At 45.1% G+C, this 12,804-nt stretch overlaps 1 protein-coding gene across 1 annotated transcript in view; it reads left to right on the forward strand.

Annotated features, from left to right (window-relative positions):
* Positions 1–867: 867 nt before the first annotated feature.
* LOC109918764 (APEX nuclease (apurinic/apyrimidinic endonuclease) 2) overlaps positions 868–12,804 on the forward strand; it is a gene marked incomplete at its 5' end in the record, with an annotated part of 15,103 nt that continues 3,166 nt past the window's right edge. The window contains 3 exons of the mRNA XM_048617786.1: positions 868–1,040; positions 3,151–3,297; positions 9,907–9,976. Of these exons, the coding sequence (XP_048473743.1) occupies positions 868–1,040; positions 3,151–3,297; positions 9,907–9,976 (390 nt within the window). The remainder of the gene's footprint in view (positions 1,041–3,150; positions 3,298–9,906; positions 9,977–12,804) is intronic.

Consider the following 12,804-nt stretch of genomic DNA (forward strand, 5'->3'; position numbering starts at 1 on the left):
CTCCCCTTCCCGTTCCCTCTCCCCTTCCCGTTCCCTCTCCCCTTCCCTATCCCCTTCCCCTTCCCCTTCCCCTTCCCTATCCCTCTCCCTCAATTTCTCTTCCCTTCTTCCCTCATCTTCACCCCCACCACCTTCCTCCCTTCTCTCCCTTCCACCCCTTTCCCACCATCCCCCTCCCCCTCCCCTCATCCTCCAACCCCATCCTCCCTCCCCATCACCTACCACCTTTCCTTGCAACCCCCTGACCACCATCATTCCTCTTCCCCACATCCAACAGTGAGAATACCATTGAATTTCAAAGGATGAAGATTAGATTCTCTCTCACTGGTGATGGTCATTGCCTGGCACTTGTGTGGCATGAATATTACTGCCCACTTATCAGCAGGAGTCTGCTTTGGTTCAGTTCTTCCTGCATTTCTCCCCTTGCTCTCACCAACAATATTCATAAATCTCTACCATGCTGTGTCCATCTGTGACTCTATTTACATGGCTTGCTGCCGTGGAAAGGCTGCCAACATCATCAAAGACTTATTGCACTCTGGTAGTGATCTCCTACAACCTCTTACATCAGGCAGAAGATATAGAAGCCTGAACACATGCATCAGTAGATTTGGGAACAGCTTCTTCCCGGTTGTTATTAGACTGATGGATGGACTCTGTGGCCTCAGATAATGCTGATCTTGCTAACGTTGAGCTTGCCTAACTCACACCCTGTGCAGTGTAACCTGTATGCTTCTGTCTATGTCTTTTTGATCTGTATATCCTTGCTTACTATGATCTGCCTGTACTGCTTGTAAACAAAGCTTTTCACTGTAATTCGGTGCACCTGACAATCAACCAATCAATCCCCTATTCCCTTGTTACTGCTGCACAGGTGTTGCTACCTTTTGTACAGACAATGCTGCTCCATTCGCTGCAGAAGAAGGTCTGTCAGGAATCCTGTCAAATCCCACTTCATGTGCCCTGGAAGGATTTTCAGATAAGGAATTGAAAGAGTTGGATGGTGAAGGCCGAGCCTTGATCACAAAACATCGAGTCAGGTAACTCATGCCCTGCAAGTACATTGTGCTTTTGTTATATCTCAGTGGGGCAGTGCATTTATAATGAGGCCCTACTATTCTTGGAGTAGTGACAAAAGTTACAAATTCTTACAAATATGCAGAATCTTCTAATTTCCCTACCTTTTTGACCCAGAATGAAAAAGACCATGGACCAGATTTCTGCATTTAAACAAGAATGACCATTTATCACAAGTACATAGACTATAGCTACAGGAGAACGTTTATGCGCTGTCAGCATAAACTCTACCAGTTAAAACTCTAGCCCTTTATAAACATCCTCTCTCTCTCATACACACACACGCTTGCACGCGCACACAAAAAAATGGGGTTTTATGGGCTGTGGGAGAAAGCAGTTCAGTAGTTCCTGTTCACAGGATCTGCTGAGATGATCCTTACACTCAGTCTTCCTTCTCTGGATGCTTTCACTTGTTTGTAGGAGGCACAAGGTTATTGGTTCCCACATAAAATGTCTCTGACGTATTAGAACATAAGAACTAGGAGCAGGAGTAGGCCGTCTGGCCCTTCGAGCCTGCTCCGCCATTCAATAAGATCATCGCTGATCTTTTCGTGGACTCAGATCCACTTACCCGCGTTCTCACTGTATCCCTTAATTCCTTTATTGTTCAAAAAAAACTACCTTTTTTTAAAAAATGTTTACTGAATTAGCGTCAACTACTTCACTGGGCAAGGAATTCCATAGATTAACAACCCTCTGGGTGAAGAAATTCCTTCTCAATTCAGTCCTAAATCTGCTCCCTCTAATCTTGAGGCTATGCCCTCTTGTCCTAGCTTCACCTGCCAGTGGAAACACCCTCTCTACTTCTATCTTATCTATTCCCTTCATAATTTTATATGTTTCTATAAGATCCCCCCTCAATCTTCTGAATTCCAATGAATATAATCCCAATCTACTCAGTCTCTCCTCATAAGCCAACCCCCTCAACTCCGGAATCAACCTAGTGAACCTCCTTTGCACCCCCTCCAGTGCCAATACATCCTTTCTCAAGTAAGGAGACCAAAACTGCACACAGTACTCCAGGTGTGGCCTCACCAGCACCTTGTACAGCTGCAACATAACGTCTCTGCTTTTAATCTCAATCCCTTTAGCAATGAAGGACAAAATTCCATTTGCCTTCCTAATTACTTGTTGTACCTGCAGACCTACCTTCTGTGATTCATGCACAAGGACACCCAGGTCCCTCTGCATAGCAGCATGCTGCAACTTTTTACCATTTAAGTAATAATCCTTTTTACTGTTACTCCTACCAAAATGTATGACTTCACATTTATTTACATTGTATTCCATCTGCCAGACCTTTGCCCACTCACTCAATGTGTCTATGTTCCTCTGCAAAGTTTCACAGTCCTCTGCACACTTTGCTCTGCCACTCATCTTAGTGTCATCTGTATTAATTAAGAGCCACAGCTTATAGCAACTGCTGAAGAAAAATAAACGATTTTTCTTCAGGCTCAGCTGGGTTTTTTTATTGCAAAGAACAGGGAGAGCTCCTGAGCTGTGGAAATCTAAAGGCTTCTCTGTGTCATCTTCACATCCTCAAGCTATTCAACTACCTCAGAACCAATCATCCTTGTTAACAGCTGGAAGGCTTTTATCATTGATAACTGTTTACTAGTCCACTGACTAATCAGCTACTCACTGCTGGCTGAACATCCATTTATACACTCTCTTGGCTGCAATTCCTTTGCACCTTCTCCTACTATTGCTTGCACCAGCAGCTGTATGAACAGCACTTACAATGTGTTTAAGATTACATGCTTCCAAAAACATGCGATAATCCTTCACTAATCATTGCTTTTAAAACAGTTCTTCTCCCATTTCAGTCCACAATTAAAAATACAGAAAAATAAATAGTTTTCTTTACCTTTTCCAAATTGTTAAGCTGGAGAGTTAAAGAGGCTTCTGTTGCAGTTTGCACTTGACGCTTCCATGATTCACATGAATGCAGAAATTGCCAAATTTAGTAAAAAGCCTTGGATCAATCAGACTCTCAGCCGTATGTCCACTACCAGTAATTCTTCACTTTGGGGAAAAAAGCAATGTTTAAAAGTTTTCATTTTTTGACTTTAGAACATGTGAGCAGAAGGAGGTAATGTTGACAGTGATTAATGTGTACTGTCCCCGTGCGGATCCTGGGAGGGAGGACCGTGGCCATTACAAGCTGCGCTTCTATCAACTGCTGCAGGCGAGGACACAGGCTCTGCTGCAGGACGGAGGGTGAGAATGAGTTTTACTGAGTAGATAGTGATGACCTCATGGCAGTTCCTGCATCTGTCCCTGTTCGACTGTCCTCACTCTCAGACACACCCACCGCACCCCAATTATAAGACCCAATGGGATCTCCATTCCCCAATACATCTCAAACCCCAGTGGGATCTCTCTGTGCCACACCATAAAGCCAATGAGTCTTTCCTGTTGGCGGGATCATGTATCACAATACAAGCCACCTGTTTGAAACTCAGGATGCCCCTAATTCTTTCCTATCTAATTTTCAGGTTCCCTGCCTAAGAACCACCATACCCACTTTCTGTTTGCTCCATCCTGAATGATTCAGGCCAGGTCCCATAGCAGAATCCTCCTGCCCTAACTGCTGAGGGAACTCCTGGGTGGTACAGCAAGGAAGGATTTCCTACTGAGGTGGGTTCCTCACCTGCTGTAATCTCTACCTTTCAGCCAGTACTTTTCTGTAATATCTGATAGATTAAATAATTAGATTTCAAGATTGACAAGTGAGGGCATTCACAAGTGGGTAAGATTGTGTAAGCAGTTCCTGGATTATTGTCTGTAATTGTTAAGGTTGATTTCGTTCAAAAGGTTCAAAATGCAGGAGATCTCAGCCCTGTGGGATGCTGCTCCTGCGGTATGTGGGAACTCAGGGACACTTCCAGTGTCCGTGGTGACTACATATGCAGGAAGTGTGTTCAGCTGCATGTCTTGATTTGCTGAGTGGAGAGCCTGGAGCTGCAGATGGACTCGCTATGGAGCATCCGCGAGGCTGAGAATGTCGTGAAAAGCAGATTTAGTGAGCTGGTCACACCACTGGTAAGGGCTACGTGGATGGAGAAGAGTGGGTGATCACCAGGAAGACGAGTAACTGTGGATAGGCCGTGCAGGAGTTCCCTATGGCCAGTCCCCTCTTAAATAGGTATACTACCTTGAATACTGTTACAGGGCAATTGGCCTGTCAGGGGAAAGCAGCAGGCACATCAATAGCACTGCGACTGACACTATCGTATAGTAGGGAGGATTGAAGTGTAGATGAGCAGTAGGGGTAGGGGACTGTATAGGCATGAACAGGCATTTTTGTGGCTGCAAGTGAGACCCCAGGATGGTGTGTTGCCTCCCTGGCTGGATCAAGGATATCTCTGAGCAGATGTCTGCTATGAGTAAGGAAAAGAGTAGTTCTCGGTTGCAAGTATTTAAATTGGGGCACAGGACATTCTGAAGGGCGAGGTTGAGCAGCCAGAGGTTGCTTAATATGTGGTCCATTAGGTGCCAATGACATAGGGAGAAAGAGAGATGAGGTCCTGCAAGGGAAGTTCAGGGAGTTAGGTAGGAAATTGTAAAGCAGGACCTATAAGGTTGTAATCTCAGGATTACGTCCTGTGCCACATGAGGCTAGGAATAGGAAGACAGTACAGTTAAGTGCATGGCTAAGGAGCTGGTGTAGCAAGAAAAGACTTCAGAGATGAGGGTCATTGGGATGTCTTCCGGAGCATGTGGGAACTGTACAAGAAGGGAAAGGTTGCACCTAAATTGGAGGTGCACTAATATCCTGGCAGGGAGATTTGCAATAGCCACTCGGGAGGGTTTAAACTAGTGTTGTGGTGGGGGATGGGGAGCCAGTGCAGTATGCCAGCAAGTAAAATGACCAAGAAGCAGGAGTCAGAGACTAAGGCCTGTAAGACTAAGAGGAAGAATGGGCAGGGAGAGGTTATTGAACCTGGCCGGACTGGCGGTCTGAAGTGTATTTGTTTTAATGCAAGTAGTATGACAGGTAAGGCAGATGAAATTGGAGCTTGGATTAATACATATAACTATGATGTTGTAGCTGTTACAGAGACTTGGTTAAGAGAGGGACAAGACTGGCAGCTAAACATTCTGGGATTTAGATGTTTCAGGTGAGATGGGGGAGTTGCATTTCTGATAGGGAAGAATATCACAGCTGTACTGAGGGAAGACAACTTAGAGGGCTCATCCAATGAGACCATATGAGTAGAGCTTCTGAATAGGAAGGATGATGTGATTAATGTGATTGAGCTTAAGAGCCTCCCAAAAGTCAGCAGGAGATAGAGGAGCAGATATGTGGACAGATTGTGAAAAAGCTGTAAAACGAACAGAGTTGTTGTGGTGGGTGATTTTAACTTACCCTATATTGACTGGGACTCGCTTAGTGCCAGGGGTTTGGATGTGGGGGGGATGTTTGTTTGGTGTGTTCAGGATGGGTTTTTTTTATTCATTCATTGGATGAGGGCATCACTGGCTAAGCAGCATTTATTACCCATCCCTAATTGCCCAGAAGGCAGTTAAGAGTCAACCACATTGCTGTGGGTCTGGAGTCACATGTAGGCCAGGTAAGGATGGCAGTTTCCTTCCCTAAAGGACATTAGTGAACCAGATGGGTTTTTCCTGACAATCGACAATGAATTCACGGTCATAATTAGACTCTTAATTCCAGACATTTATTGAATTCAAATTCTACCATCGGCCATGGCAGGATTCGAACCCAGGTCCCCAGAATATTACCTGGGTGTCTGGATTAACAGTCCAGCAATAATACCACTGGGCCATTGCCTCCCCTTTTTGAAACAATATGTACTAGCCTGACTAGGGAAGGGGCCATATTAGACCTGGTATTGGGGATTGAGCCCAGCCAGGTGATTCAAGTTTGTTGGGGAACATTTTGGGAACAGTGATCATAATTCTGTAAGTTTTAAGTTACTTATGACTAAGGACAAGAGTAGTTCTTGGTTGAAAATATTAAACTGGGGGAAGGCTAACTACTACAGTATCAGGCGGGAACTAAATACACTAAAGCCAAAAAGCTTACCTGCTTTAAGCTCCATGTTATTAATTCACTCCAGTGTCTAATCACTCTCCAGTCACTTCCAACACCCTTTGACACACATACACGCCCAATAGAAACTTGTACATACAAACACACTGACCACTACTTCTGCCTCCCTATTACTATTGTGGAGTTGCCCACCTAGAAACTGCACAATCCATCAATTCCGAGAATCCAGAAAATATTACTTGAAGGGGTTGAAATGGATGGAAGGTGTGGAGGTGGCATGGTGGCTCAGTGGTTAGCACTGCTGCCTCACAGCACCAGGGACCTGGGTTCGATTCCCGTCTCGGGCAACTGTTTGTGTGGAGTTTGCACATTCTCCCCCGTGTCTGCGTAGGTTTCCACTGGGTGCTCCGGTTTCCTCCCACAGTCTGACGATTTGCAGGCTAGGTGGATTGGCCATGCTAAATTGCCCATTGTGTCCAGGGTTGTGTAGATTAGGTGGGTTATAGGGGGATGGATCCGGGTGGGATGCCCTGAGGGTCGGTGTGGACTTGTTGGGCTGAAGGGCCTGTTTCCACACTGTAGGTACTCTAGATCTAAGATATCCTTCGAAGAATGTAGATTGTGGGGCGGCTGTTTGAGGGTAAATCCATACGTGGCACGTGGGAATCTTTTAAAAGCCAATTGATTAGAGTTCAGGAGCAGCATGTTCCTGTGAAAATGAAGGATAAGGATGGCAAGATTCATAAACCTTGGATGCCAAGAGATATAGTGAGCTGAGTCAAAAAGAAAAAGAGCCATACACGAGTTTAGGAAACCGAAGACGGAGCCCTTGAAGGATACAGAGATAGCAGGAAAAAAATTAAACCAGGAATTAGGAGGGCTAAAAGGAGCCATGAAATGTCCTTGGCAAGCAGGATCAAGGAAAATCCCAAGGTGTTTTACCCATATATAAGGAGCAAGAAGGATACCTTGAGAAAGGGTAGGTCCACTCAAGGACAAAGGAGGGAACTTATGCATGGAGCTGGAGGAAGTGGCTGAGCTCTCTAACGAATACTTTGCATTGGTATTCACGAAGGAGAAAGACATGGTGGATGGTGAATCCTGAGAGCGGTATGTTGTTATTCTAGAGCGTGACAGTGTAACAAAGGAGGTGGTGTTGGGTGTTTTGAAAAGCATTAAGGTAGACAAGAGCCCACAACCTGATGGGATCTGATCCAGAATGCTGAGGGAGGCAGGTGAGGAAAGTGCTGGGCCTTGTACGAAATCTTGGTGTCCTGTTCAGTAACAGGAGAGGCCCCAGAGGACTGGAGAATAGCCATGTTGTTCCTTTGTTTAAGTAAGGCAACAGGGATAATCTGGGAAATTACAGGTCTGGTGAGCCTTGACGTAAGGCAGGAAAATATTTGGAGAAGATTCTTAGGGATAGAATTTATTAACATTTGGAAAAATATGGACTTATTCATGATAGGCAGCATGGCTTTATGTGGGAAGATCGTGTCCCACAAACTTAATTAATGTTTTTGAGAAAGTGACACAGGAAAGGGTGATAGATGTGAAAGGCCTTGCTGTAGTCCAGATAGACAAGGTCCCTCGTGGCAGGCTGACACAAAAGGTGAAGTCATATGGGAGTCGCTAATTTGGATACAGAACTGGCAAAATCTTAGAAGACAGAGAGTAGCGCTGAAAAGGGTATTTTTTGACTGGAAATCTGTGACTGGTGGTGTTCTGCAGGAATCAATGCTGGGACACCTTTTTTTTTCATATGTAAATGATTTAGAGGAAAATGCGGATGGCTTGATCAGTAAGTTTGTGGGTACCACAAAGATTGTGGTAGTTATGGATAATGGATTGTTTAATCTGGACAAATGAGAGGTGATAAGTTTTAGACGATCTAATGCAGGAGGTAAGTATACAGTAAATGGTAGAATAGTTAGAAGCATCAACATAGAGAAGGATCTTGGCATAAAGGTCGACAGTTCCCTGAAAGTGGAAGCCCAAGGTGGATAAGGTGGTCATGAAGGCATATGGCATGCTTGCCTTCATCGGTTGGGGCACAGAGTATAAAAATTGGCAAGTCAAGATGATCAGAGGATTAGATAGGGTGGACAGTGGGAGCCTTTTTCCTCGGATGGTGATGGCTAGCACGAGGGGACATAGCTTTAAATTGAGGGGTGATAGATATAGAACAGATGTCAGAGGTAGGTTCTTTACTCAGAGAGTAGTAAGGGCGTGGAATGCCCTGCCTGCAAAAATAGTAGACTCGCCCACTTTAAGGGCATTTAAATGGTCATTGGATAAACATATGGATGATAATGGAATAGTTTAGGTTAGATGGGCTTCAGATTGGTTTCACAGGTCGGCGCAACATCGAGGGCCGAAGGGCCTGTACTGCGCTGTAATGTTCTATGTTCTATCTGGACAAAACTTTAGTTAGGCCACATTTAGAATATTGTGTACAGTTCTCCTTGCTACACTACCAGAAGGACGTAGAGTCATAGTAATCCCTACGATGTGGAAGCAGTCCATTAAGCCCATTGAGGTAACACCGACCCTCCAAAGAACATCCCACCCAGACCCAACCCACCCCACACTCCTATTCCTATTCGACCTAGCCTGCACATCCCCGAACACTATGGGAAATTTAGCATGGCCAGTCCAGCTAATCTGCACATTTTTGGACTGTGGGAGGAAACCAGAGCACCCACAGGAAACCCATGCAGACATGGGGAGAATGTGCAAACTCCACACAGACAGTCGCCCGAGGGTGGAATTGAACCCGAGGCGGCAATGAGTGGAGGCTTTGGAGAGGGTACAGGAACGGTTTAACATAATGTTGCGTGGTTTTAGAGTTTTAGCTAAGAGGAGAGAATAGATGAGCTTATTTGTTTTCACTTGAATATTGAAGGATGAGGGGTGACCTAATAGAAGTTTACGAACTTATGAGAGGCATGGATAGTCAGAGTCTTTCTCCCAGGGCAGAAAACTCAATTACTAGGGGACATAGGTTTAAGGTAAAAGGTGGTAGTTTAAAGAAGATGTGAAGGGCAATTTTTTATTTTACACAGAGGGTGCTCAGTGCCTGGAATGTGCTGCCAGAAGTGTGGTGGAGGCAGATGCAAACATGAATAGGCAGGGCATAGAGGGATATGGACCACAGAGAAGCAAATGGTTTTTAGTTTAGAAAGTCGTCATCTGTCAGCGCACTGTTGATAGGCCAAAGGGTCTGCTACTATGCTGTAGTGTTCTTTGTTCTTAGATATCCTAAAATTTAGAAACTAAATGGTTGATTTGGTTAAAGTTTTCAAGTGATGAAGGAAACCTAATAGGATAGGTAGACCAAAACCACTGTTGGGTGAGTGCAGATGCATCGGATGTAGAACAAAACAGAGTTGGAGCTTTCAGAAGTGAAATTAGGAAACACTTATTTTCCCAAAGAGTGGGAGATGTTTGCAGTTGATGCTGAATTGCTTGCAGTTAGTTTTATGTCTGTTTCTGATGGAACTTTGTTAGGCAAAGTGATCAGAGGTAAAGGCAGGTATATGGAGTTGAATCCCAGATTGGCTACAATCCTGCTGATTGACAGGACAGATCCGAGAGGTTGAATAGCCCACTGCAGTGTCTGAGTCTCAGAATTGGGAGGGAGCTGATTGGTCTTCTCCTGTTCCTATGTAGCAGGTTGGATCGTAGGCTGAATGGCTTACTGAGTTCCAATCAGTTAGCCCCATGGGTCAATGCTTGGCCTTTGTTGCTGGTGTTGGTCTTGAGTTTTGCAGCATTTTGCCCTGAGCACTTGGTTTTCCCTGAAACAGGAATGTGATTGTCCTGGGAGATCTGAACACTGCACACAGGCCCATCGACCACTGTCAACCAGGTGATCCGGTAAGTCAATACATCAAGATCCCACTTTAACACTGAGAACCTCCCGTTGCCTGGGGTCTCCGTTCATCTCGTGTGAAAACTGTAATTCATTTGGGGTAATCCTTGTTGCAGATAATCTCACTCATGTAAGGTTGTTTTAGAACATAGAACTGTACAGCACAGTACAGGCCCTTTGGCCCACAATGTTGTGCTGACCTGTTATCTGACTCTAAGATCAAACCAACCTGCATACCCTTCATTTTACTATCATCCATAAGCCTATCCAAGAGTTGCTTAAATGTCCCTAATGTATCTGACTCGACTTCCACTGCTGGCAGTGCATTCGACGCACCCACCACTCTCTGTGTAAAGAACCTACCTCTGACATCTCCCCTACATCTTCCTCCAATCACCTTAAAATTATGCCCTCTTGTAATAGTCATTTCTGCCCTAGGAAAAAGTCTCTGACTATCCACTCTACCTATGCCTCTCATCACATTGCACACCTCTATCAAGTCACCTCTCATCCTTCTTCACTCAAATGAGAAAAGCCCTAGCTCCCTCAACCTTTCCTCATAAGACCTGTCCTCCAGTCCAGGCAGCATCCTGGTAAATCTCCTCTGCATCCTCTCTAAAGCTTCCACATCTTTCCTATAATGAGACGACCAGAACTGCGCACAATATTCCAAGTGTGGTCTAACCAAGGTTTTATAGAGCTGTAGCATAACCTTGTGGCTCTTAAACTCAATCCCTCTGCCAATGAAAGCCAACACACCAAACGCCATCTTAACAACTTAGATGGCAACTTTGAGGGATCTATGGACGTGAACTCCAAGATCTCTCTGTTCCTCCACACTGCCAAGAATCCTCCATTAACCCTGTGTTCTGGATTCAAATTCAACCTTCCAAAATGAATCACTTCACGCTTTTCTGGGTTGAATTCCATCTGCCACTTCTTTGCCCAGCTCTGTATCCTTTCAATGTTGCGTTGCAACCCACAACAGCCCTCCACACTATCCACAACTCCACCAACCTTCGTGTCATCGGCAAACTTACTAACCCACCTTTCCACTTCCTCATCCAAGTCATTTATAAAGATCACAAAAAGCAGAGGTCCAAGAACAGATCCCTGCGGAACACCACTGGTCACCGAGCTCCAGGCTGAATACTTTACATCTACTACCACCCTCTGTCTTCTATTGGACAGCCAATTCTGTATCCAGACAGCCAAATTTCCCTGAATCCCATGCCTCCTTACTTTATGAATGAACCTGCCATGGGAAACCTTATCAAATGCCTTGCTAAAATCCATATACACCGCATTCACTGCTCTACCTTCAACAATGTGTTCTGTCACATCCTCAAAGAATTCAATAAGGCTTGTAAGCATAACCTGCCCCCCTCGAAGCCATGCTGACTATTTCTGATCAAACTATGCTTTTCCAAATAATCATAAGTACGATCTCTCAGAATCCTGTCCAATAATTTGCCCACCACAGAAGTAAGACTGACTGGTCTGTAATTCCCAGGATTATCCCTATTCCCTTTCTTGAACAAGGGAATAACATCTGCCACCCTCCAATCTTCTGGCACGACTCCACTGGACAGTGAGGACGCAGAGCTCATCGCCAAAGGGGTAGCAATCTCTTCCCTTGCTTCCTGTAGGAACCTTCAGTATATCCCGTCTGGCCCAGGGGACTTATCTGTCCTCATGTTATTCAAAATTTCTAGCACATCCTCCTCCCTAACATCAACCTGTTCGAGCATTTCAGCCTGTTTCATGCTGTCCTCACAAACTACAAGGTCCCTCTCGCTGGTGAATACTGAAGCAAAGTATTTATTAAGGACCTCCCCTACCTCCTCTGACTCTAGGCACAAGTTCCCTCCACTATCCCTGATCGGCCCTACCCTCTTGGCTATCCTCTTGTTCCTCACATATGTATAGAACGCCTTGTGGTTTTCTTTGATCCCACCAGCCAAGGCTTTTTCATGCCCCCTTCTAGCTCTCCTCAGTCCGTTCTTCAATTCCTTCCTTGCTACCTTGTAACCTCTAGAGCCCTGTCCGATCCTTGCTTCCTCAACCTTAAGAAAGCTTCCTTCTTCCTTTTGACTAGGTGTTTCACTTGTTTTGTCATTCAAGGTTCCTTCACCTTACCATCCCTTCCTCATCTCAGTGGGACAAACCTATCCAGCACTCGTAGCAAGTGCCCCCTAAAGAACCTCCACATTTCTGTCGTGCGTTTCCCTGAGAACATCTGTTCCCAATTTATGCTCGGCAGTTCCTGCCTAATAGCATTGTAATTCCCCCTCCCCCAATTAAATCCTTTCCCATACCGCCTGCTCCTATCCCCCTCCATGACTATAGTAAAAGTCAGGGAATTGTGATCATTATCACCGAAATGCTCTCCCACCGAGAGATCTGACACCTGGCCTGGTTCGTTGCCAAGCACCAAATCCAATATGGCCTCCCCTCTAGTTGGCCTATTTACATATTGAGTCAGAAATCCTTCCTGGACACACCTGACAAAATCTGCTCCATCCAAACTATTTGCACTTAGGAGGTTGCAGTCGATATTAGGGAATTTGAAGTCACCCATGACAACAACGCTATTATTTCTGTACCTTTCCAAAATCTGCCTCCCAGTCTCAGTGTCTCTGTTGCTATTAGAGTTCTATAGAACACTCCCAATAAAGTGACTGCTCCTTTCCTGTTTCTGACTTCCACCCATACTGACTCAGTAGACAAACCCTCGACAACCTTAGATAACAAGGTGTAGAGCTGGATGAACACAGCAGGCCAAACAGCATCAGAGGAGCAGGAAAGCTGACGTTTCGGGCCTAGACCTTCA

Source organism: Rhincodon typus, chromosome 38 (assembly GCF_021869965.1).
Source record: "Rhincodon typus isolate 14 chromosome 38, sRhiTyp1.1, whole genome shotgun sequence".
Lineage (NCBI taxonomy): Eukaryota > Metazoa > Chordata > Chondrichthyes > Orectolobiformes > Rhincodontidae > Rhincodon > Rhincodon typus.